At 39.7% G+C, this 25628-nt stretch overlaps 1 protein-coding gene and 1 long non-coding RNA gene across 3 annotated transcripts; both read right to left on the bottom strand.

The window, feature by feature from the left end:
* Positions 1-781: 781 nt before the first annotated feature.
* Positions 782-24794, bottom strand: LOC116035289 (phospholemman-like). Of its 2 annotated transcripts, XM_031278294.2 has the most exons (8): positions 24524-24794; positions 12294-12349; positions 11159-11191; positions 3720-3743; positions 3431-3505; positions 3277-3313; positions 2864-2907; positions 782-1393 (listed from the first exon to the last, which is right to left on the bottom strand). In XM_031278294.2, exons 2-8 carry the CDS (start codon positions 12325-12327, stop codon positions 1374-1376), a joined length of 267 nt encoding a protein of 88 aa, XP_031134154.1. In that variant the 5' UTR covers positions 12328-12349; positions 24524-24794; the 3' UTR covers positions 782-1373. The 2 variants fall into 2 exon arrangements, with proteins under 2 accessions (XP_031134154.1, XP_031134153.1); XM_031278293.2 differs by lacking the exons at positions 11159-11191; positions 12294-12349; positions 24524-24794 and adding an exon at positions 3831-3934 and having other exon boundaries at positions 3720-3799.
* LOC118496083 lies at positions 4754-10987 on the bottom strand. The gene is made up of 2 exons (XR_004898560.1): positions 10629-10987; positions 4754-7588 (listed from the first exon to the last, which is right to left on the bottom strand). It is a non-coding gene; the product is annotated as an uncharacterized LOC118496083 (long non-coding RNA).
* Positions 24795-25628: the final 834 nt, after the last annotated feature.

Here is a 25628-nt window from a genome sequence, read left to right as displayed (position 1 = left end):
GTTATGACAAGTCATCGGCATGTAGTGTATATGCCATGATTATGTTTATATCTCATTTTTTTTTTTACTCTGCTGTGCATTAAACATTTGTTATTGCACTCAGGCTCTCATACACATACACAATGTTTTATTGTTAAAGATACTATTTTTGGGGCATTTTTTAGGCCTTTATTTCTATAGGACAGCTTAGACTTGAAAGGGGAGAGAGAGAGAGAGAGAGAGGGGGGGGGGGGGAACGCCATTCAGAGCCACGGTTACATTTCTGAATTGAAAAATATTATTCAGTTTTTATGGATTTGTTTTGTAACAACTGGTGATTAACTTGTATAGTTTTTGCAAATTGAGATCAATTAAAAGATGTTTCTTGAGTCAGTTCTGAGTTGATAGTGGAACAGGATGACTGCTTAACAATGTCATTTCATCCAGTTAAAGTTAAAAAGTAATACAATAGCCCAGTTACAATGCAATGACTACATAGAGTTCAGAACGAACACTTGGGAGAAGAACGTTAAAATCAGTCACATACTCATATTTTCAATTTGTGCAGTGAAATACTGGGGGATCTGCTAAAAGGCAATACTTATAACTAGAATAAGAGTAAAAAAATCAAAATTAGAAAAAAGGATAAACATTTTTTTTAACAACAAATGATACATTCTAGTTAGTATTAATAATAATACATATTTTCATATCTAATACTTCGCTGTTGTTAAAATCTAATTTTAGGGGGATCTTGGGACCCCTGGTTTTGTGCACACACACTAAAAGAGAAATTCCATAGTTGTTTGTTTCAATATTTTTTTATAGAAACATGACAGAGTGTTTCTGTATCTCTGAACAGTGCAATCCACTACTTTCCTCCATAAAGCTAAACATGGGAATTAACAGATTATCATACTTTGTCAAAAGCACTCTAAACACTCGGGACTACGTGGATTTCATATATGTGACAGAAAAGCAAGGACAGTGGGTTAGGTTGGTCACAGTAGGCGACTAATATCTACATCAATGTTTACCTTACACATACCGTACACACAACAGAAGTAGTGTGAGACATTGACACGACCTACTGTATGTGGAGACTTAAGGTTGTTTTTGGTAATAGGTTTCTTTTAACTGTTGTATGAGGTCACTCTCAGTTCAATCAACCAAAACTATCAACAATGACTGACAAGGCATTCACACTGAGTTATGGAAGGAACAGTTTCTTCTTATCACACCTTGCACACAACTTGTACACACAGACTACTTTCTGTTGCTCTCTAACAATAAAACAAAAGCCTCTCGTTGGATATTTTAAATCCCGCTGCTGCTCCTCCATGCTATTTGTTGGTTGCAGGTTCGAGAAGACAGTTGTGTGTTCTGGTTGACATCTAGCAGTCGCAGGAACGACCTGCAGGCAGACAGAAAGGAAGGTGAATTCCGATGGTTAATTTCCTGCTTGAAAATGTGATCAGTAACAATATATGTTATAAAAACCTACAGCTGTGGAGTTTTGCAAATCACACTACAGGCTGTAGGTGGTGCCAGAGGAGCCAGATTCTTTTTTTTTTAATTACCTGCTTCATGTAGTTTTACTCAAACATAGGGTCAGGTTCAGCATATGACAGAAAGTCTTACATACTGCACCTCAAGCTCAATTTGCAGTGATGTCATATACAATATCATTCTCTGTTTATTATTCTCTGTATGTTAAAAATGAGATGAAGTATTAACACACACACACACACACACATTGTCAGATAATGAGCATGTGCCCAGGCAAGTGGAAATTGCCAGTGCAGTGTGTCCCCGTAGGCCCCAGCTAAGTGGCTCATAAACTGCACATACACAACACACACTAAACTAACTATAACCTCAAAACTCACCATTGGTGGGAGTGAGTGTGATGACAAGAGTGCTGGTGTTTCCCCATTGGCCGTTGCCCTTTTAAAATGTATTGGTGCGACACAGGCTTTTATCTCTGCCCATCAATCAGCTGATTCATTTCCTCAACGCAGGGTGGATGTTGTTGTTGTTGCTGCCAGCCATTTTAACCATTTTAGTGCAGAGACTTATGGCAAGTGCCCACTACAGGACTTTTTGCATTCGCTCGGCACTTGCGTGCACATGCTCGAGCGTGATGTGCGAACTGTTCAGAAACACAAGACGAGAGGCTCGCTGGTGTCTCATAAAAACATTCCAGACATATTAAGACTCTGCCAGCGAGCTACAGCCAATAAGAGCGCAAGGCACGGGCTGAGGGCGAACCGGGGGGAGGGGTCGCGTGTACTGAGTGTAGAAGCAAGCTATTTTGAGAACACGTCTGCCAACACCACCTCCGTGTTGCGTATGATCTTTCTTTTTCTTCTTTGTTTTATCGCTGCAATTTAGCCATCAACAACTAGGAGCACTTATTTCTGGTGTTTGATGGTTATTCATTTGTGCTTTAGAACGTAACCGCCGTGAAACAACCAGAAAATAACGTTTTATTTCCCTCATTCACAACTCTGTGCTCTCTCTCTCTCGACAGCCTACAGTTCAGTGTGCCACGCTCGCCAGCGCGATCCGTCTCCGTCTTTTTTTAAATGAGTCAGGAAGCCGATAGCAACCAGAGAACTTTCTTGTTTTATGAATGAAGCGGCACACGAGTTTAAGCAGCAACACTGTGTGTGTTCGACCAATCAGCGACGGTCATCCCTGCAAACCCCACCCCAAACCCCTGATCTGACCCCCCTGAATTTAATTTAGACCCTGGTCCCTGCAGTAGAAACGCGAGGAGTTCCTCAAAAGGTTTCTAGTCCTGTAGAAAGGGGCTAGTGTTTCACACCGATGACAGTTAACAAGGTGAAGAGGGGGTCACTGGTAGGTGAACAAGCATTACCTTGGTCGGAGAGCATCTGCTGAGCATTGCTTCCTGTCCTCCTCCTGCAAAGAGAAGAAAGGAGAGAGTATGAGACGAGAAAAACAGTGGACTTCTATGATCTTTGGAACTTGGTCACATGTACTGTTTTTGCAATATTATATTGAATGTAAATTATCCCTAGAGTTTCCACAGCAATTACACAAATGTTTTTCTTTTGGACATTTTCAGCCTTTATTTTGACAGGACAGCTGAAGACATGAAAGGGGAGAGAGAGGGGGACTGACATGCAGCAAAGGGCCGCAGGTCAGAGTTGAACCCGGGCCCACTGCGTCGAGGAGAAAACCTCTACATACGGGCGCCCACTCTACCAACTGAGCTATCTGGGCGCCCATTACATAAATGTTTTAATGTTTAACCATATGAAGAATCACCTCTTGTCCTGGTTGAATTTGCACCTGCAGTGGCCACCTGAAACAAGAGAAAAGAGGAACTGGCTTTCTTCATATCTGTGTATGTGTGCATTGTTTGAGACAGTTTATGACTCTGTATGTGTGGATAAGGGTGTGTGCATCATTTGCATCTTACTGAACAGGATGGTGATGCCAATGAGACAGAGGACAGCAGCTAGAATCAGGCCTCCAACACGCAGTCTGTGGTAGTCTGCACAAAGAGGTCATGGTTACCATTGGAAAATAAATAAATATATAACTATCGCATCCAAGTAAAGCAGCATTACAAGCAAATTACATGAGAAACACCATTATCTAGTCAAATCAAGTGATTTACAGCAAACTGCCCTTAATGTCAATCATACAGATCAGATTCCAAGTTCCATTAACTTATAAAAGAATACATTAGAAAAAAAATAGATTACCAAAGGTAAATGGGTCCTCCTCCACTGCAGGAACAGAAATGAATAGGGTCAGTTGAAAGTTGGATTGAGCAGCAGATAAATGAAGATATACAGAAACATTAACCTATCCTACAGTGACATAATAAAGTCAACAGTACAAAGCCAGTTAACCAAACACAGTGGCCTAGTTTGATTCTCTCGCTAATGACATTTCTGACCATCAAATCAATACACTTCAACATAAAAAAAGTGACATTACACTCAATCAAAAATGTAAAACAAAAGATAATGGTAGTTATGGTTCTCTTGTCTTATTATTTTCAGATATAAATACACAATTCCTTTTTTGAAAGAAAACTATTAACCATATATAATAATAATTAATAATAATAATAATAATAACTTTATTCAGGACACAAATGGAAGGTCCATAGTACATCTTTTATAACCCTGTACGGTGTCCTTGAGAGCCTTTAAATAAAATGTATTATTATTATTATTATTATTATTATTAAAAATGACAATATTTACAAACATATAGCAATAAATAGACAGTACAATTCATATAAATTAATAAAAGGTCAACAACCTTCACCTGTAATATACAAACAGGAGCGCCAATGTCTCCACAGTCTAGATGTTTACCTGACAGAGCTAAAATCAATGTGGCCTAAAGCTCGTAGAATTCTGTTTTCTGAGAGAGACATTCTACACATGTATCGATAAAAAAGGTTTCTTATTAAGGCAGAACAGGTAGGCACACCAACACTAACACACATTTGACTTAGCACTACACCATCTTGGTGGTTTTAGAAGCAGTCTCATGCCATCATTATACGCTACATTCAGTCTCTGCATGTTCTTTTTTTCTGTAAGACCGCCACAAGTGGGCAGTAGTGGTGTACAGAATGCTTTGAATAAAGCTTCCTTAACATTAACAGAACCCAAGATATTTAATCTCATCACACACTTTAAGGACAGTACCAGAAAAAAAGAAATCAGGAAATACTAATTTCCTGTCTTCTTTACTTCTAACAATCATAATATTGCCCTTATTTGCATTATATTTGATATTGAAATCCACACGGTACTGAGAACAAACCTTCAAAAGTTGTTGTAACCCAGCACTATATGGGCAAATGATTACCAAATCATCTGCATACATAAGGTGATTAATGAGAGTATAGCCTATCATACATCCTGTATTGCATTTATTTAATTTTTGTGACAAATTATCCATATGCACATTAAAAAGGAAAGGTGACAAAATACCACCCTGACGAACTCCGTTACCAACAAAAAATGGTTCTGATGATGAACATTTCACCTGCATAGCCTGATGAGAATACCAGACGACTAGAATTCTTATAATTACTTTTGGGACTCCTCTATGTTGCAATTTAAGAAATAATTTGTCATGGTTTACATGATCAAATGCCTTAGAGGCATCTATGAAACACATAAAAGTTGTGGAATTCTGGCTATTATAATGATCTAAAACTTCTTTTAAGGCAAATATACACGTCTGTACCGTGTTGACGTTTAAAACCAAATTGGTTGTCAGTGGTAAGAATATACTGTTCCAACCTGTTGAGAAAAATTCTCTGCAACACTTTAGATACAATGCTAACTAGGGCTACAGGTCTATAATTGTCCATGCTGTTTATTTTGCCAGCTTTGTCTTTGATGACGGGCACTAATAATACAGGTAGGATAGTTTCAGGCAGAGTCCCATGAACTAAGAAACCTGTCATACAAATAGCAAACAGAGGAATACGTTTCTTGCTTGCATATTTTAGATGTTCAGCGGTTATTTTATCAACGCCACACACTTTATTGTCATCTAATCCCAATACTGCAGATTGTTCTGAATTAATAACCACATTTTCATTGTTATCAATATTTTCCACCTCAAACGTATTCCTCCCAATACAGTTAAACAACTCATTAGAACGTTGCCACCACATCTGGCAGATTACATCTGAGCCACTGACTCCCTCAATATTTGAGGGTAAAGACATTTTACTACTGTTCATGGCTCTGACCCATTTCCAGAAGTCATTATAACTTCTATACATGCTCGTTCCAACCAGGCTTGATGCTATATGCCATACGCTGAGGTTTATAGAAATGCCTACTGGCAATGTTAAATGATTCCACAATTGATTCATATAAAACACATACATCTTTACTATGTTGTGAATTCTTACATTTAATATTATAACATCTTATGGCATCTTTGGGCAGTGCAATGTTTTCCAGTAACCCATCAGTCTTAATATGATACTTCTGGAAATCTTCCATGGTTAATTTAGTCTAATCTTCCTGTGTTAATGCTATTAGCCACAGCAGATAAAATTGGTAGCTTGTTAACATTTACAGACAGAGAAAACGGTATATGATCGGCAATGGAAAAATCATAATGAATCTCCATAGCATCCAAAGAAGCATGTGCATCAGTTGTACATACACAGTGATCTAACCACGAGGTAGTATGCCATGCCTCACTGATATAAGTATAACTATTAATAGGCAAAAGCACCTTGCTTGACGGTCAGTGCAAAAATACATTAGGTGATTAGCAAACAGAGAGTCTGCATCAGAAATGTCAGCATTCATGTCTCCTACAACAATAATACAGGTTGAGGCATTATCTTGAATAAAAGAGCCAAAAATGCTAATCTATTTAAGTATTCAGCTTCATTTTGCTAACACTCATACAGAGTGTATATATTTAAAATAATAAACTTTGTATCATGACAATTAAACTCTATACCAATAGCCCAATCCACACCCAATCTTACCACTGATATTAGTGAATCATAGTTCTTATTCCAGAGGATAGCCACACCCCCAGGTATCCTACCTTGGACAATTTTAGTACTTAGATCAGTGGTAGATTCCCCCAGCCCCATAATATTCATTATGTAATGTATTTAGACCTTCCAGATCCTGTTTAGCTAAAAAAAAAGTCTCTTGAATACAGACATCACAATTGTCAAGAAGCTTATCAACCATAACGCAACGTGACTTATCCCCTGCACTGTGTCCGAGACGCAGGCCACGCGCATTATATGACCCAAATCGAAACTTCATATTAGGCCTTTTATAACGACTGCGCAGAGCTCACTTGCCCGTTGTCTTGGGTCGTAGTAATCACCAGATTGCGGCCACCAGGAGGGACTGCTACTGCGTGTTATTTGCCGATGGCCTCCAGTGGCTCCCTCAGCTCCATGCCCTCCATAAGCTGACGTGATACGGGGCAGACGAGCTTCATACTAACGGCGAACATAAATTCCTGCTGGCCAAAGTTGTGGATCGTACATTTCATTTACTTCATTGCATTCAGCCGTGGCGTGAAAAGAGCTGAACCTGTTTTGTGACAATGCAATCTTCCGACACGTAACTGATCTGCTCAGTTTTTTAGACAGATAGTTACTTAAGGTGTCAGCTTCAAGATCAGGAGCACATCTAGTGGCAAACACACTCACCAGCTTGGTTTTGACCACTTTAATATTACTCCCATCACCGGTTCCAACTATTCCGATCTGCTTTCTCTGCCTTCTCGCTGGTTCACGAGTGTTATAGGGTTTTGGCTGTGGATGCCCCGCCAAGTCTGCTTTAATCGCCGACCATCTTTCACAATCATGCTCCATTTAGGTGACTGTGATTGTGTTTGTGGAGGCATATTCAGTGCCGCGTTACCCGGTGGGGTGTCTGAAACCAGTGTGCTCGCACATCGTCCATCTCCCTTCCGCCCAATACCGGTGGTGTGGTCAGGATCTGGTACACGAGGCCTCTCCAATTTGGCCACACGCTGGTCCACAGCCGCAGTTACCGCTTGTAGATCCTCACATACGCTTACTTGAGTTTCCATGATCTTTTTCATGCTGGACACTAGGGGTGCACAATATATCGACTCAATATCGTTATCGCGATATCACGTTGCGCGATATTATACCGAAAGTCTCGCGATAATTAAGCGATATTTTGTTTGCGTTGCATCCCGCCCGACATGTACCCAAAGAGTATAGAAGCAACAAGAGGAGAAACTCAATAGAACGTTGTGTTACATTCAGTCCAAGATGGCGGAGCTGCAGTTCCATTGATTTTCTCCTCTTGTTACGTCTATACTCTTTGATGCACCTCTCGAAAAATACACATCATTTGGCAGCGTTGTATTTCCCCCGACTCATTTCCTGGTTCTCCTTCTGCATAAACAACATGAAATCAAGGAGAGGGTTAACTTTTCCTGCTACAGATTTCCCACCGTGGTCAGAAAGAACAGAGGAGACACTTAAGTTTCTCTCACTAACACTCTACGGTCACTACTCGCTCCGAAGAAAATCGCCGTCACTCTCTCACCTTTTTTCTTCGCTCTACCACACACACCCACATGCTCGACGCACACACCGTGGAGCCTCCGCAGAACCATAAAACGAAGCGAAAGAAAAGAAAGGAGCTAAAGAGAGAGCAAAGAGTGGAGCAAAAAGAACACAAAAGTAAGAAAATGAGTGTTGCTCTGGGAGACGACGAAATAACAGATTGAAAAGAAACTTTAGAGGCCAAAAGTATTAGCTACAAAAGAGAGCGACATGCACTCGCTTGTGGGGAGGCGGGTATGGCTGCAGCCTGGAGCGTCCCATGTCAAGCCGTCCCGTCTCATGCCGTCTCGTCTCATGCCGAGGCGTGTCCAACGGTAAGTTCAGAGGGTCAAAAATACGAAATCGAATTATTTTCCAGATGGAGATACGGGTAAGTTCATGGGCGTCAGTTTGGTTTGAAATGTGTTGGTGACAGAGACGCAAATTTGGAAGTACATTTCCAGAAGTGCTGGGTACAATGACGCATTATTTTTTTTTTTCTCTTTCGAGCAGGTCATGTTTGAAAGACGCTGTCCTGTAGCTAATGAATAAAAACGTGGTTTAATGTACGTAAACAATGATTACCAAATGTCTCTCTCATATTGCTCCTCATAACCACTGAAAACTGTCAAAAAATCCAACCCAAAGTGCAATTATTATGGAAGTTATCTGACATCTGACGCGTTTCTGCTTCACATTTTCAGCAGGGCAGCGGAGCCGCTGTGGGTTGACTCCCCACGGTTCTCATGAGCTTTATAAGTCAAAATGTGAAAAAGCTTAACGTGGTTTAATGTACCTAAACAACGATCAATCATCACCACATTTCTGGTTAGAATTTTTGACAGTTTTCAGTGGTTATGAGCAATATGAGAGAGACATTTGGTAATCATTGATCATTGTTTAGGTACAAGCTTTTTCCTCGCCATAGGCGCCAATGAAGAAGAAAATGTTAATGTGAGAACTTAATCGTTGGAATGTGAGAACTTAATCGTTGGATTTCGGTTTAGTTCTTTTGACAGGCTTAAGTGTTCATTATAAGATATGGCCATGAGAAATTTGGTGATGATTGATCGTTGTTTAGGTACACCGTACATTAAACCACGTTAAGCTTTTTCACGTTAAGCAGAATGTCCCGAGAGAGAGAGAGAGAGAGAGAGAGAGAGAGAGAGATGGTTGGGAGGGGGAGAGATTTTTTTTGCATCTGTCGCTCAAGAATTATATGTGTTATGGACTTTTTTTTAACTAAATTGAGCTAGAGGTTTTCAAAAAAAAGTGGTGGGTACAAAATGACTCATGACGAAATCTGGTAGGTACCCACTGTCCCCACACCGAAATCGACGCCTATGGCACGTTTGTTGCAATCAATTGAAAAACGTTTAAACTGTAAAGTTTAAAGTTTAAAGTAACAATTTTAGCCATACATATAGTTTGCTGATTTCTGGATGTTATTGTTGTGTCCCTGATGTTAACGTACATTTGATGAAACCTGCATCAGCGTTGGTTGACATTTGTTAGCGAATATTATAACTCTATACCTAGAGCAATTTATGGTTGCAGACAAATATGGTTTCTTTCTGTGATTTTCCTTAAGGTACACTCAGTGTCTTAAAAAAAATTAAGTATTAAAGTAGTAAACGCCAGCTTTTTAAAAAAAAATAAAGTATTAAAGTAGTAAACGCCAGCTTTTATTTTGAAAAGTAGAAGCTCGGTGACGGCACCAGGCGGGACGGCATGAGACAGGACGGCATGAGATGGGACGCTCCAGGCTGCAGCCATACAGTCTTGCTTGTGGGTGCTCCTGGGCGTGCCTAGCTTACCCCTGGTTGCTTGGCAACAGTAAACAGAAATTCTCCGGTGCTACCTTAAACCACGTCTTAAAAGTTACTTCAGAGGTATTGTTAAGTCACAAGAACGATGTTTTTGGATTTAAAAGTATTTATTTCTCGATAAAAGTAACACAATATATGAGATTAAATGCCAAACATATCAGATATATACATAAATACGATGTCCTGAAGCGTTGTCCGCCATCTTGAATTATTTTCTTCGACTTGAGCCACTGACATACGTCACGCTGCCCTCACGCTGCCTTCACTCTGATTGGCAGTCGCTCGTGACCAAACGGCCACTCCCATTGAAAATGAATGGTAGCTGTCTCTTGTAGCTAATGTGACTGTAGGGTAATGCCTCCTCCTCGGTAGCTTGGAAATACTTTGGTTTTAAGCCAACAGATGTGCATTGCATTGTTTTTTATACTGTAGTCGTGTATATACAACCAGTAAAACATGTCCTGTGCTATAGACATGCTCTTTATTTATTTTATACTGTCCAAGCAGTAAAACATGTCTTGTTCTGTAGACACATGTTGGACCAGTCCAATATGACTGTCAGTTGAAATAAACCTTGTGTTGTAAGAAAACTGGTTTTATTTGTTATAAATCTATTTTGATGCGTTTTCCCATAACTTTGGTAATTTTACATATGTTTAAAAATATCGAAATTAATATCGATATCGCAATATTCATTATCGATATCGCAATATCACATTTTTTCAATATCGTGCAACCCTACTGGACACTTCCTTATTTAGCTGTTCAATCCTGCCAAGGAGTGCTGATACATCAATGCTGCGTGCGGAATGTTAACTTAAGGTGGAAGCCCATCCAGATAAAACGATACAAATCTTGGGATGTCTTCCCCACACTCGTTAAGAACCTTTAGGCACGCTTTGGCGTTGTTAATATCCTTCTGAGGACCCTTGTGCAAAACACATCGTTGAGTCGTTTTCGGACAAACTTCAAAGAGTAGCTTCTTTGACTCCTCAAATCCACTCAGATGGAAAATTAGTGGAGGCCAGCATTACAATTTCATCCTGGCTAAGTGTCCTCATTTTAGTGACAACAAAATTTAGAAATTCGTCTTCCACTATCAGTTTGCCATCAACAGTTTTGAAGATCTCAGACTTTGTACGTGAGCAAACTTTACTGCCACCAGCTCCACGCGAGTGTGCTGCATGCGCCATCTTCCTAAAAATCAAACGTTTACTGTAGTTGGATGGGCTGATTGAGTGGAAAAAAAACATATTAGTGTACTTACAGTTCTGTTCTTCCGCCAGCACCAGGGACACAACTGCAAGAGTTCAGAAAGAAACTTTACCATAGTGAAACACAGCTGGATGTATCTCATTTAGTTTATTATGGATCATGAGGGTGGAAAAGAAAAACAAAATCCCATTGCTGTTGGTTTCTTTGAAAAGTATAGATCCATGTGGTCTAAACTGCAGCTGTGGATGTTGTGATCCTCGCCTTTTCAGGACTGTAATTGTAGAGCACTTCATTTGCCATCTTCCTTACAGGGATTTCATTTCATACATTATATTTGTGAAGGGTCAAGCAGACAGCCAATGACAAGATGATCTCTCACACCACTCATCCACTTGGCTGCTTTTTGTCTCACAACAGACATGTTACTAGAGCCCAACCGATATATCGGCGGGCCGATATTAGGCATTTTCCAAACTATCGATATCTGCATTTATAATGGCCGATAAATGAATATTTAAAAAATAAAATAAAAACACACTTCAAGCATGTTATGAGTGTTGGCGTTGCATAGTTTGTCCACCAGAGGGCGCTCTACAACGTCCCTGTTGGCAACACTCATGTTTAACCCTTTAAGTTTCATATCTTAAGTTTGCGTTTTTATACATTTTATTTATCAGAACTTTAATATATTTTGATGTTCCTCTGTTCTGTTGTGACAATAAAACAAACAAGTTTAGTTTTAAACTGCATTTTCGTATTATTTTAGTGAGGACTCATAAATAACTACAAATAACTAATGTTAGGGAAATCTGTTTATGTTTTGTTACGTATTTCTGGATTATTTATATATATATATATATATATATATATATATATATATATATATATATCGGCCGATATATCGGAATATCGGATTTTTAAATCACCAAATATTTGTATCGCTATCGGCCTTAAAAATCCTTTATTCGCCTACATGTTACATAGTGTCACAAAAATATAAATACTTGAGCAATGTGCTGATGGAAGACAGACATGCAGGCAGAATTTCCTTAATGAGTTTAGTGCTGAGTGGCTCTCTGGTTAACTAAAACTGATACACTGACAATGAAACCGATTCACTTTCTGACTTTTAAAAAGAGGAAGTTACTAATTCATTAAATAGAAAGACCTTAAAGAGTTGTACTCACGTGTCATCAACACCAACGCACAGATCTTTGACATTTTCACGCTTGAGGCTGTTTACCTGCAGAGATAAATACAAATACTGATATCAACAACATTATAAATAGATTTTTCATTGTCCTTTAACAAGGCTTTTCTTTACAAAGGCCTCACATACATACATACTTAGATACATAAATGCATGACACATACCACAACATATCTACATGAGTTACATCAGATACATTAACAATTAAGAAGATAATTATATTGATGTATACTAATACTATTGTTGTATGCAGCTTTACATTCTAAGTTAGTTACCATAGCAAAAACCCATGATAAAGATATGAAAACTTGTATTAACTAACAAGACTAAGGCTCGACTTGTATTACCATGGGGTAAATCATATTATCTCCAGTCCCAATGGCACAAATAATCAAATTTGAAAAGTCTGTGTGCATGTTAATAAGCTGATTACAGTACTCCAAACTGGCTTATACCAGTCAACAGTGACCTGATGCAACATTTAGCCGTTCTGTGTTTTCTGAGGGGCACTGAAAGGACTTCAACACACACAAACAGACTCACTCTTACAGTACATGCATCCATTTCCTCTGAAGCACACACAAAGAATCTGATTACATTTAGATAGGTACCAAGTGGTTTACCCACTCTCTTTCACAAACAGAAACTTGATCTGATGTTGATGGGTACAAAGTACTATAATGAAGCCTTAACAGAAGAACTAAATCAATCTGCTTAATGGTTACACTGCTGCCATGTTAAAGCTCCAACGCTTCATTTCTTCTTTTTTCATAGTTTTATTTCAATTCACTACAGGCTTTTCCAACCATATATAATTTACAGTACTGTATGTACATGTAGTCACATGCTGCAACTGTCCAGATTTTTCTTCTTTCAAACTAGCTTTAATTTGCTGACAAAAAAAATCCATGAGAATAATATTAAAGTGCACTCACCCTTCCAAAGCTATTCCTGTCTGTAATGTCATTTTAATCTTATTTCTAGCGTACATTAGTGTATAGATGTTAGCTTTGAGCTCCTTTTTGAAGTACCATCAATCAATGGAGATATTTTTATTTTTCAATGCCTGCTAATTATTAAAAATTGAAAAAAAGCTCTCTCATCTTAAAAGTTCTCTCCTGATAGAAAGGTGGGATTTACAATAATCCCTATTTTATTATCCTTAACGAACAACTACATTTTCTAACAGCCACAATGACATCCCACGCACTAACACTACGTTTACACGTGGCCGGCTATTTTCATAAACGGACATTTAGAACCTCTACGTTTTCAGAAAAGTGTTTGTTTACATGTACCTGTGTATATATGCCGTCAATGCCGTCAAGAGCATGCCAAACCTGTAGGTGGCAGTGTAACAAGAAGCTCAAGCCCACGTTAGCCAATCAGAATCCCGAAAATAGCAACAACAGCAATGAATCACTTCCTCTTTCTCTCTCTCGGCTGCCTAAACCTCCGTTTGTCTCAGTTTACATGCAAACGTGCAAACGCAGTTTTTCCAAAAACTCCAGTTTTTAGAAATAATCGTTTTCTGTGATAAAAACGGGGTTTTCGTGTAAATGAGAGGCCAAACCGCTGGAAAATATCTGCGTCTTCCCTTCGTGTAAACGGGGCATATGTGGCTCTGCGTCCATGCTGTTAGCTGCCATGTTGAAGCAGCAGCAGCAGCAGCAGAGGTGACATATGCACCGGGAGGAGACACACCTTAACACAGAAGTGATTTTCCACACACTGCACTATTCTGTTAAGAGCACTCCATAGAGAAGAGCAAACACACCTGTGGCCATTTCAAACCGGCATTCACACACAGTCATGTGTGAGTGAAAGCTCGCACAAGCACAAAAATGTAGGCCCCTATGCATAAAAAAGCATTATTTGGATGACATCAAATTAAAATTGGGTTGACTGGCTGTTTATCTATCTCGCTTTGCCAGACCCTCCTCCAAAGCGCGCTGGAGGAGGGTCTGGCTACTCCAAATAGCATTTGAGGATGGGAGAAAAACGTGCTCTGGTTTAATGACATTTCTTTAAACCAATCACAATCGGCTTGGGCGGTGTTAAGCACCGGAGAAAAGCAGCGGTGCCGCTGCAAAATAGCCTCGGGAAGGAACTTGTTTTGGTGGAAAATGTGTAAGTTTAAAATTAGTTTGCCTTTTGCGCTGGTCTGAATTCCTGCTGAAGCTACAGTTTTTCAGCAGTAGGATCTGTCTGTCCTCTCAGTTTGCTCAAACGTGAGCTTTATGACAAATTGATGAATGACAAATGAAAAATTTGAGAAGGGCGGAAGTAATCAAAGAGAACAAACAAGAGAAAATTGTGCTGTAGGTCAAAGGTAGACATTTTGACCTCTGGTAGTGCTATGGAGTAGTTTTCTTTTTTGAGTGGATCCTTTTTGTTTATGTAGTGCACGTGATGCACATGCACGTGATAAACAGTAGAGCCTATGGTTTCACACTATTTCACTGAGCTACAGGTGGTGGTAATGAGCCAAGATACACATCAATGTGCTAACAAAGGCAGTGAAGAAGAAGCAACTAGAAGGGCGCAGATGTGCCCGATCTCACAATGTTAATGCAGTGTGAATTTCGTTGGTTTTTCGTCAGCGTGACATTTGAATATTCCGGTTCAAAAAGGCTGTATACTGACATAGATAAGACAAATTCAGGTATTCTGAAGGTCTTCTTAATGAGTTACATGTCGGACCCAGGTCACAGGAATATCTCAAAATTGTATAACAAGTTGAATGAGTTAAGTGGAGAGGACACGATTTATATAAAAGATAAATGGGAACAGGAAGGTAAATTCACTCTACGCTCAGAAATATGGGAAAAATTAATTAGACAGCAATGGAGAAGCACATCTGCGCTGTCCTGGCGAGAATTTGGGTGGAAGAACCTAATGAGATTTTTTAAAACGCCCGCACAACAGACTTTCCTGAACAATAACATTACATGCTGGAGGTCCTGTGGGGAAAAGAAGGCAAATCATTATCATGTGTTTTGGCAGTGCCCTTTACTTCTGGTCTACTGGAAAGGGTGTTAAAGGTAGTAATTCCACTCAGGTTTGAGACTCTGTACCTGGGTTTGAGACCAGAAAATGTTAAGGGATATGTAAACAAGTATATGTTTAATATTATGTTGATAGCCAGTAAGAAACCCCTTACAAGGAAGTGGTTGACAACAGATGTACCCAAGGTTGAAGATTGGTTCAGGGTTATTATTTATGTGATGGAGAAGCTCACTTTTACTTAAAAACTGTTGGGCATCCTGGATTGAAGCGATATCCTCACTTAGATCAGATTTTACTGAATTTATGATGATCTCATTTTTACATCTCCTTCCCTTCATTTTTTGTTAAAGCTCCTCAAATGTTCATTCACTTAAATTTTTCACCAGGAGGACATATTTTCAGCGTGTCTTTCTTTCATACTAACTGTATTATTATTATTATTGTTATTTATTTTTCACTATTTTAATTATTTTCTTTAATAGAATTTTTACTTTTCCTTTCACTCATTTATTTTCTCTGGATTTTCAATTATGTTTAAGGATGTCATTCCATTCTTTTCTACGTATATATTATTTATTTTATTTTTTCTTTAAATCAGAAAAAGATGCATATTTGTTGTGCTGTATTATGTACACCAATGTGTTCCTAATAAATATATATAAAAATACTATCTTTTCCGCCACCATGACTCTACTGCCACAATTTATTTAGTCAACAAACTTCTTTTATTTACTGAATTATATTTTTAGCTAGTTTAGTATGCCGTGCCTGTTGCTAGCTGCATGACCGTCACAACACGGGCTCTGAAAACTCAGTTCCAGTGGATTTCTTCGTTCTGATGGACAGCACTTGCATTGACTAACTACTGGAAGACGAAAGACGTCAGAAAGGTATGACACAGTTTCCCTGTCTTATAAGTGTTTATTGTTAACATCAAATAGATTCCGAAAGTGACAACATGTTTATGTATATTGCAAATGTTACTGTTTACTGTGATTCCCAGCGTGCCATACCATGTGCGTACAAGAGCAGGTTGCAGTATTTTTTCAATTATATTATTATTTATAAGGGAGGATAGAAGTAAAACAATGTGTATCCCTCCTTTGCTGTTGGTATTTGGAGTTTAGTAGAAAGGGAGAAAGTGAAGAGCAAGACGAGTGCACCTCTCCTGGTGCCTCTCCACAGCAACCCAAGGCGAGGCAGGGGGAATGTAGAGGATGGGAAACAGGCCAACAACCACTAGAGAATGGTTTACCTCAGGAGAAAGCCACACAGAGAGTAGAGAGAGGAGGAAGAGATGGAGGGAAAGGCCGAAACAGGAGAGAGGACAGGGACAGAGAAGAAGACGCAGAGGGCAAACAAATGAGACTATTATACCCTTTTTCCACCCAAATTTGTGTGTATATGCAGGGGTTTTTTTAAACACCATTGCCAGAAGACAGGTATGCCTCTCTGTTTTTCTATTCTGTTACGTTCAACGTCACAAACGCGCTAAAAACAAGTGTTAACATTTCCTGCAACAGCTTTCCAATACAGTGCACAAAAGTGCAAACTCTTACATTTCACATTCACTTGATATCTTCGCTAATCAACCTTAACTATCCTCTGCTCACTCACTCCACACACACATACACAAACATACGAATGCGCGCACGCACGCGCACACACACACACACACACACACACACACACACACACACACACACACACACACACACACACACACACGTACATACTGGCTCTGATATTCTCCAAAAGAGATACACTACTCTTACAACACAGGGTTAGTAAACAAACAGTAGAAAGCAGCATGGAGGCCAGTGAAAATGTAACAGTGTTTACTTCTTTTTTATACCTCTCTTTCAAACTCGGCGCTGACTAATTTGATGTTCAAACACTGCTTGGGCGGAGATTTTGTAGCTGAGATGAGAGAAGTTATTGACGGAGCCACCATGCATCACAGCATCGCGAAAAGGAAAATTAGCGTTTCCCCAGGTGTCCTGTTTCTATCACTGCCCATCGGAGCTGGAGCCTATAAATATCTGTGTATACTGCAGAGTCTTTTGTCCCGGGAGTGAATGCCGATTGTCACCTTTCCCATTGCAGACAAAAGCCAGTTAGTGTGTGTTACTGGGGTTTTTTTGGCCAGTGGGAAAGGGTTATTAGAAAGGGGAGGCAGAGGAGAGAAAGAGAGTGAGAAAAGTGAAAGGGTTAAAGAGACAAGATAGGGTGAGGAACAGAAAGAAGAAGAGTATAAACTAGGTGGCGCCTCCCTGTTTCTATTTGAAGATCATATTCTAAAGCAAATGTTAGTGTAAGGCGGAGCCAGGAGGTGAGTGCTGGAGGAGTGTATTTCAAATCATTGTGTATATGGCTAGTTAAGAAGCCAAGAGCATCCTGGTGGATAGGTATGGAGGGAATATTTATTCATAATTCAAATTGAAAGTCCAAAGAGAAAACGAAGCAAGATCAAATTAAAATAGTATTATTTTAATTAAATGTGATTTTAATTCTGTGAGTATTACTGGCTGCCGGTAAGCAAGCGATCCCGGCCACCGCCAGCTGGCTGTCACCTAAGACTGGAGCTTCCATGTCCGACAACATATCAGAGAAAATGTGCAATTGGCCATACATTTTTGTAAAACTGCCCATATTCAAACTGTACACAGTTAATTTCTCGCATAAAACAGTCTCAGAAATGAATTTAGTGGTGAAATAGCATACGAAAAAAGCAATCAATTCTAGAATCTCGTGGCTCGGCTGTGGCTCATAGAGATTCGGCGTGTCCCCTTTTTTCGTCTAGCCGTCACACATCCAGGTAGCGATGTGAGCGGGGAAGGGAGGGAAAAACATAAAATTCAAAAGATAAAATGTCAAATGTCAAATTGAAAATGATAAAGGGGAAAGGCTAAAATAAAATAATTTCTTTTTTTCTATTTGAGATTTTAATTTAAGTATTTCCATTTAAGCTTTTACATTTCACATTTAATTATGGCATGATTTTTCCTAGTAGCGTAGTAAAAGAATACTATTTTTAATTAAAATAATACTATTTTTAATTTGATCATGCTTCGTTTTCTCTTTGGACTTTCAATTTGAATTATGAATAAATATTTCCTCCATAGATAGTAAAGTATGGTGTATATTACATGAGTGCAAAGAAAAGCTACAAATCGTCACCCTGGGAAGGCTGCTTTAAAAGTGACTTAAACAATTAACAGACTTAATCGACTAATCAAATAATCAACTAATGGTTTCAGATCTAATGTAGTTATAGTTTCCCGCTAGTACGCTACATACAACTTTTACAAAACAAACATGAATTGTATTCTGTTGCAGCAAACTGTTTGATGTAGGCTGATACTAATAACGGCTTTATTACCAATTAAGAATGTCTCCTTGTGGAGCCACTACTCCAGCTCAGCCTGGTTCCAAGGATAAAGAGCTTTCTTTTCTGGCTCTGTCATGCTACTCGGCCTGTCTCCGACTGCCCTTCTTCTTTTTCCTTCTGTCTTTAGGACTGTTTAACCACTTTTTTTGTCTCTTTCTCTCTTACTTTCTCTCTACACTCTCCGCTTCTTTCATTCTGTCTTCTCTCTCTCTGTCTGACACTCTTTTCCACCTATGTGAAAAGCTTGAAGAATCTCCCGTTTGTTTGAAACCACTATTTCAAACTGCTCTACTGCTTTTGTTGAGCTGCTGTCTCCTCTCCAATCCTCTCCAGCCTCTTTAAACCTCTCCTGTGACACTTCCCTTCTCTGACGCAACTCTGCATGTCCACCGTCACCTCTCTCACCTTTTGTTAAGTCTTTTCCACGCATTTATCCATACAAACTCCCTTGAGCACAGGCTTTCTAGGCTCTATGCCCGTCTCACGCTCATACACTATCATCTTCTCTTTTCCACCCCACTCTTCTCTCTTATCCAACAGTAAGGTTACACAATAAGCTACAGGGCTGTTCAAAAGAGTCCTAACTCTTAAATGTAGAGATGTATCAGTCACTCCGTCACTAATCTATATCCACCACGTTCCACTTCCGGGATTGCTCCGCTCCGCAGGAAATTCCGCCGGATGCATGTCTTTCCGCCGATTTCCGTTACTTTCCGCTGGAATTTTAAACACCGGTGGACTTGTGAGGACTAACTGCTCCTCAGATTTCTGCATGGTAAATTGAGACAGCTAGCTAGACTAGAGCCCTGCGTTTTCTTCATCCCGCTCCCGGCGAATGTCTGACCATTACCGCCCGCACCCGCAATGTGTGTGTTACACTCCCGCCCGCTCCCGCAATGTGTATGTTCACTCCCACCCGCACCCGCAAAACTCACAAAAGAATTTATGCCCGCACAATAATAGAGATGCATTGATTTTGTGTCTTCTCCCGTCCCGCATGAGAAAACACATCATTTTATAGGCTTAGGGAGAAGATTCAGGCAAAGAAGGCAGGTGCTTGCTGCTGTGAGAGGGGGAGCAGAGGATGAGGGAGCGGGCGGACGGTGGACAGAGCCTCGGCTCGGAGCTCCCCCGTCCTGGGAGGCTCAGACACGCTGATGTCTGCTCATAGATGGGCTATACAGTATATACTCAGTCAGCATATATGTATATCTATGGTGTCTGCTGGCGTGGGGGGGTTCCAGGCTACATCCCGATCCCGCAGTGTTTTTTTTTAGCCGCCCGCTCCCACCCGCAGCAAAGTTAAAACCGCCCGCTCCCGCGAGATTTGCGTTGGGTCCCGTGGGACCCGGCGGGACCCAATCCCAATGCAGCCCTCTAAGCTAGACTATCTGTCTCACTCAATCGGAGTTTTCTGTTGCACGACTAAAACAACTTTTGAACGTACACATGTTCCACCAAAACAAGTTCCTTCCCGAGGCTATTTTGAAGCGGCACTGGGCGGAGCTTAGTGCCACCCAAGAGGATCGTGATTGGTTTAAAGAAATTACATTTTTCTCCCATCCCGCAGTGCTGTGGAGGAAGGTCTGGTAATGCGAGACTACTCTGTCATTGACTCAGTCATGATCCCAGCCACTACTTATATTACTTACTAAGTTTAAATATTTATATTTTGCTGTTAAATGTTACCTTAGAGATTATTTCTTATCTAGTAAGTAGTTCCCATAAACATGTCTCACACAGATCTGTTGATTTTTTATTCTGTGAGAACTCTAGGCGGGTGGAGGCCAAAATATCAGAGACACTTATTTCAAACCTGGTCAAATAAGATCAAAACTATCTGATGGCAAATTGACAACCAAAAAATCCAATTTTAAGTCCTGCAGCAAATACAACAAATCATTGTTAATGTCAATAAGGAAAATATGCAAGTGGAAAAAGGGTGACACAAACACAAATATACATACACGGAGGGACACAGTGCACACATACAAAGAAAGTGTTTTCTCCCTTGTGACTAAGTTACATGACAACACACATACAGACACCCCTACGTGCTCATACACACACACACGCACAGTCATGTGCTTTGAATAACTAACATTTGTCCCTTAAAACTAGTGAAATAGGAAGCAACATGTTTTACTACAACAGCCAAATGTTAGCTATCCATTCTTAAAACCGCTTACCCTGTTCAGGGTCAGGGGACAAGTGTCATAGGAATCGGTGATATGAAGTGTATGAAAAACATACACTAGATGTCTAAAAACTCTGTAAAAAGTACATATTTTATCTTGTCTAAATGGTACTTTTCTACTTTATGCCAAAAACCAGAGATTCCATTTGTGCTTCCTCTCTTTTGTGTGTATATGACTGTGTGCGTTATGGGATGTGGTGTGCACAGCATGAACTTTGTCCCTGTCTCTATTTTTTCAACACTCCCCCCACCCAACTGTTTGAATGCTGAACACCGGTGTGTGTGCGTGTGTGTGTGTGTGTGTGTGTGTGTGTGTGTGTGTGTGTGTGTTCCTGTACGGCACTACAAAGACAGCTGCCTATTCTCTGTGGAATTTTTTATTCCTAAATTAGCAACACTGGATTCTAGTATGCAACACATGATTTCTGACACCCACAGACACGCACCCACACACACACACAGAAATGTCTCTGACGTTGTGCACTTAACACACTAAACACAGAGTGAACCTGCTTTGCAATCTGTGATGAATAATTTGCTTTTAGCTCAGCTGAATAACTGTAGAATTTAGCTTAACTTTTTCCTCCATTCACTTTACCAATGCACTCAGGACAGGAGTCGGTCAATTTATGACTACAGTATATGATGTTTCTCTGGAACTGAATATCTGGAATTGGGATTGATAAAGCACAATTATAACTGTAAAAATACTTAAGTTAACTTATTTGTCTCTGTGGTTGCTTATTGCTAGGTGATAACAGCTAACAGCTACTAACCAAAGATTTTTTCCCCGACAAATGCAACTTAAGTGTGACTCCATTCATATGTAATGGTAAAAATAAACAAGAGAGATTAAAAAAAAGGAAACACCAGAGGGTCCTGACACTGGGAGTCAGTGGAGGCAGTTCACTAATAAAGAAAGAGAAAGAGGGACGGAGAAAGAGAAAGAAAAGAGTAAAGTACAAACAAGTTATCAAGTTGGGAAATAAGAGTGGGCAAGAGAGGGAGAGAAGGAGGTCTTCCTTCAAGCCTTGGGTAATGAGAGGGGAGGCAGGAAGACGAGGGAGAGTATGGTTAGGAAAGAGATGGAATGAGGACGGACACAAAGAGACAGAGGGTAAGAGGGAGTGGAGCATACTAGAGCCCTGAGTCACACATGGTAACCACAAGGCTGGCAGGGAGCGGCTAGCAACAGACTTCATGCTCCTCACTCTGCGGTCATAGTCAACAGACAAAAGGATGGAGTACATTTCCCTCATTTCATCTAATCTTTCATAAATAAAACTATTAATCTTACACCTATCATTGACTAGAAACTTCTCTAATAAACTTTGTATAAGCCCTGAATCATCTGTTGCGCTTCCAACATTCCAATAACGCTGTAAGACGATTACAGTTTTGTATTTAACAGGTATAACTATGAGGTGCAAATAAAAAATATCTAGTTAAACAAATTAGAAATGAAAAGCTGTGTGTCTCTGCAGAGCTGTAAATGAAAGCTTTGTGGTTACACAGGGAATGCACTGAAGAGTCACAGTCACAGTAAAATCAATGTCATTTTGTTGAGGATTCTAAATTTGTGTCTGTGAGACGCCAAAGTGATGTGAGGAAATGTGAGGAGAAAGTGTGTCTCGCCTAAGAACGATCTCTCTTTCTCCCCTCCAACAGTTCTTCCTCACTTGCTCTCGTTTTCTTTTTTTAGGAATTGTGGTCATGTGAGGAGAGGTGAGGATAGCAAGCTAAATCTGTTTCACCTGAGAATGGAAAGACAACTCTGTCTGCCGCCTTTGTTCACCTTCCATCCATCTGTCTCTCACCCTGTAACCTCTCTCATCTTCCTCTGCCTCACTTTTCTCTCTCTGTAAAACTGTGTTCATATAAGTAGAACTAAGGTGCATTTAAATCAGAAGGGACATCCACTTGTTGCAGGACAGACTAAATAGTGTAGACAGCTTGCCAAAGAGTATGTTAGCTTTGCAGCATGTAGCCTATATGGTCATGGCAACACCACATGCTCAAAACACAATGTTCCTGCTGCAGTGCATTCTGTGCCTCTTGTACAATTGAATTCCCCCTGTATGAGGGTCAATTTTTGGTATGAAATTAACATTTGCTCCATGATTCTGGTCAGTGAAAACTAAAACCTGACGTCTACCTGTGGCTCCTTGTTTACCTATGCACTAGTCTCGCTTTTGCCAGACCTTCCTTCACAGCGGAGCGGCAACGGAGCAATCCCGGAAGTGGAACGTCGTGGACTACCCACGCACAGTCTGTATCTGTAACTTTAGGTCACAGAAACACATTGATAATGTAAAAAATAATTCTGCATCTCTATGTTTTTATAATCAGTTAATTGCTCAAGGCATTTTGCCATACACCTTCATGTGCTCCATAAACAGTGTCAAAGTGGTCTAGAAACCTGCTTTACATTAGTGCTGAAAGAATTAGTCAATACACAATTGATAGATGATAATTTGATAACCAATTCTTGCAGGTTACAGCTCCTAAAATGTGAATATAATTGTTTCCTATTGTACATTTTGAGGCGTTTGACTGTAAGCAACCTAACAAAAAAATGTTTTTAATTTGTATTTGTTTACTGTAATCCAACAAATATTTAATCTTTTGTAGTTCTTTTCTTCCTTACAGTTTTACATTGTACAGCAGTATTTGATGTCCCCTGTATCTGTCCTTGCCCTAATCTGTCCTTGTGCCACATGGTAGCAAACTGTTATCACCACTGCTCTTATCAATTGGCCTTTACAAACACACACACACACACACACACACACACACACACACACACACACACACACACTTAAGCTTACAGTATGTGTTCAATAAAGCATGTGACAGTATGGCAATATTGAAAAATTCCACAGCACTTCATTGGAACTGTGTGTTTCAGGAGTAAAGTGTCTAAACGACTAATTCTTGGGTTTGATGCTCTGCTCTCTAATATCATTTATTTAATGGTTTTATTTGAAATAAGTCAGTAAAAGAAGCATCAAATATAAACACGTGGTGTATTGTCATGTTTCTCTCATGTAGAGGGTTAAACAATAACTAACGTTAAAAATACAAACAGACACAACACATTTTGTGTCAAATAGTGTAACGTTAGCCTGCAGCGTACTACCCTGGCCGTTACGCACGCTGGCCCGTGGGTATGAATGTGCCGTTCCATTGTCCTGGCACTCTTGGGCTCGAGTTATAATGTCAACCGGATAACATTACAGGCTTATTATGACATATGTATTGTACTTCACATTTTTAAGAATGATACAGGCCTACTTTAGTCTGGTAAAAAAATACGCTATATTTTTTTTTATTTAAGTCGTTTTAAGTCACTCAATGGGCCAGTTAATGAGAAATACAGAGATTTAACAACAGTTTTCCTATGCAAACAAACCTGTTCAGAAGCTAACGTTAGCTTAAAATGCATCCTTAAAATTAGCCTGACGTTAGCTCAAATGTTCTTCCTTTGCCTAAAAGGATGCTCACGAGCATATTTGGAACATTTTAACTTCATAAACAAATTTCCTCAAATAAAGAAAACACTCAAGGAGATATACTTCTGTGAAATATGAGCTAATTTCTTTGTTCTTACCTCTCACACGTTGTATTTAGCAACTACAAAACAAGGAAATTTCTCCCAAGAAGGCGGATATCTGAGTCAGGACAAGCGACTTTTCTCCACACAGTACGCCAACACCCTGCCTGCCTTCTCCACTGTGACACTCAACAGGTTGGCTTGGTTTCAGAAAAGGGGGTTGAGTTTGAAATGCTGGAGTTTTGTCCGTGAATTCTGATCCCGGGTCGGTTTCTGTGGTCCGGCTGGCAGCTGAAGAGTACACAGCTGGAGACGAGCGGAACGTTGAAGCTGATCCAGAGTCAGGACCGAGAGCCGGGACGAAGAGTAGTAAAGCAATTAATGTTTGGTTGTCGACAACGACGATCTCGAAATGTGTCGAGTTGGGCTGATTTACTTCCACGTAGATTAATAGGAATACTATTATACTATATACAGTGCATATCTACTATAGTTATAAACACTTTAGATCAATAACTGCCCTTCTCAGTTATAGAAGTTAAAGTCAAGCTGATCTACATTAGCCTATATACCTGTGAAAAACAATTCACTGACACAGAAAAATCTGGTTTAGCATAGTGACATTTATTTTCATTTTGAATGTGCACACCAATGGTTTCTAACAAATATAGTTTTTTTGTGTCATGTCAATATTGAAATGGTTGACCACATGATTAATCTAACTAGTTTATCCTACAGCAAAAGATGCAACGGACAGCATGCCATAATGACTAAACATTACATTATGTTGTCTAATGCACTATTTCAGTAGCCTATCGTGCAACATGTGATGACTGAACTGCAAAGGTCTATGTGTATTTTCAGGGATAAACATTTCTGAATATAAATGACCCTGATTTACATACCAGTAGGCTATAGATTTGGTGAAAAATGTATACATTTAAAAAAAAAAAAAAAACAGGAAGGGGGGGAGGGCTTTATTTATTTGATCTCATGGCATATCAATCTATGAGACTACTTTTACATGGGATATCTTTGCACAGATCTGTGCAGATATAATCGTCTGAGCTGGTATGTTTCCTCCAAACCCTCCACCATGGACCAAAATCTCTCCACCCCTTGCCTGACAGCTCTTCGTCCTGGCCAAAACCGGTTTGTCTGG

The sequence above is a fragment of the Sander lucioperca genome, chromosome 10 (assembly GCF_008315115.2).
Source record: "Sander lucioperca isolate FBNREF2018 chromosome 10, SLUC_FBN_1.2, whole genome shotgun sequence".
Taxonomy (NCBI): domain Eukaryota; kingdom Metazoa; phylum Chordata; class Actinopteri; order Perciformes; family Percidae; genus Sander; species Sander lucioperca.
This window is presented reverse-complemented; position numbering and strand designations above follow the sequence as displayed.

Excerpts from the sequence above, each read along its gene's own strand:
- LOC116035289 (XM_031278293.2), bottom strand. The coding sequence starts at position 3,919 with ATGGTCAGAAATGTCATTAGCGAGAGAATCAAACTAGGCCACTGTGTT. Across the intron at positions 3,506-3,719 it reads GGAGGACCCATTTACCTTTG|ACTACCACAGACTGCGTGTT; the intron begins GTAATCTATTTT and ends CTCTTTGTGCAG. Across the intron at positions 1,394-2,863 it reads GCAGATGCTCTCCGACCAAG|GTCGTTCCTGCGACTGCTAG; the intron begins GTAATGCTTGTT and ends GTCTGCCTGCAG.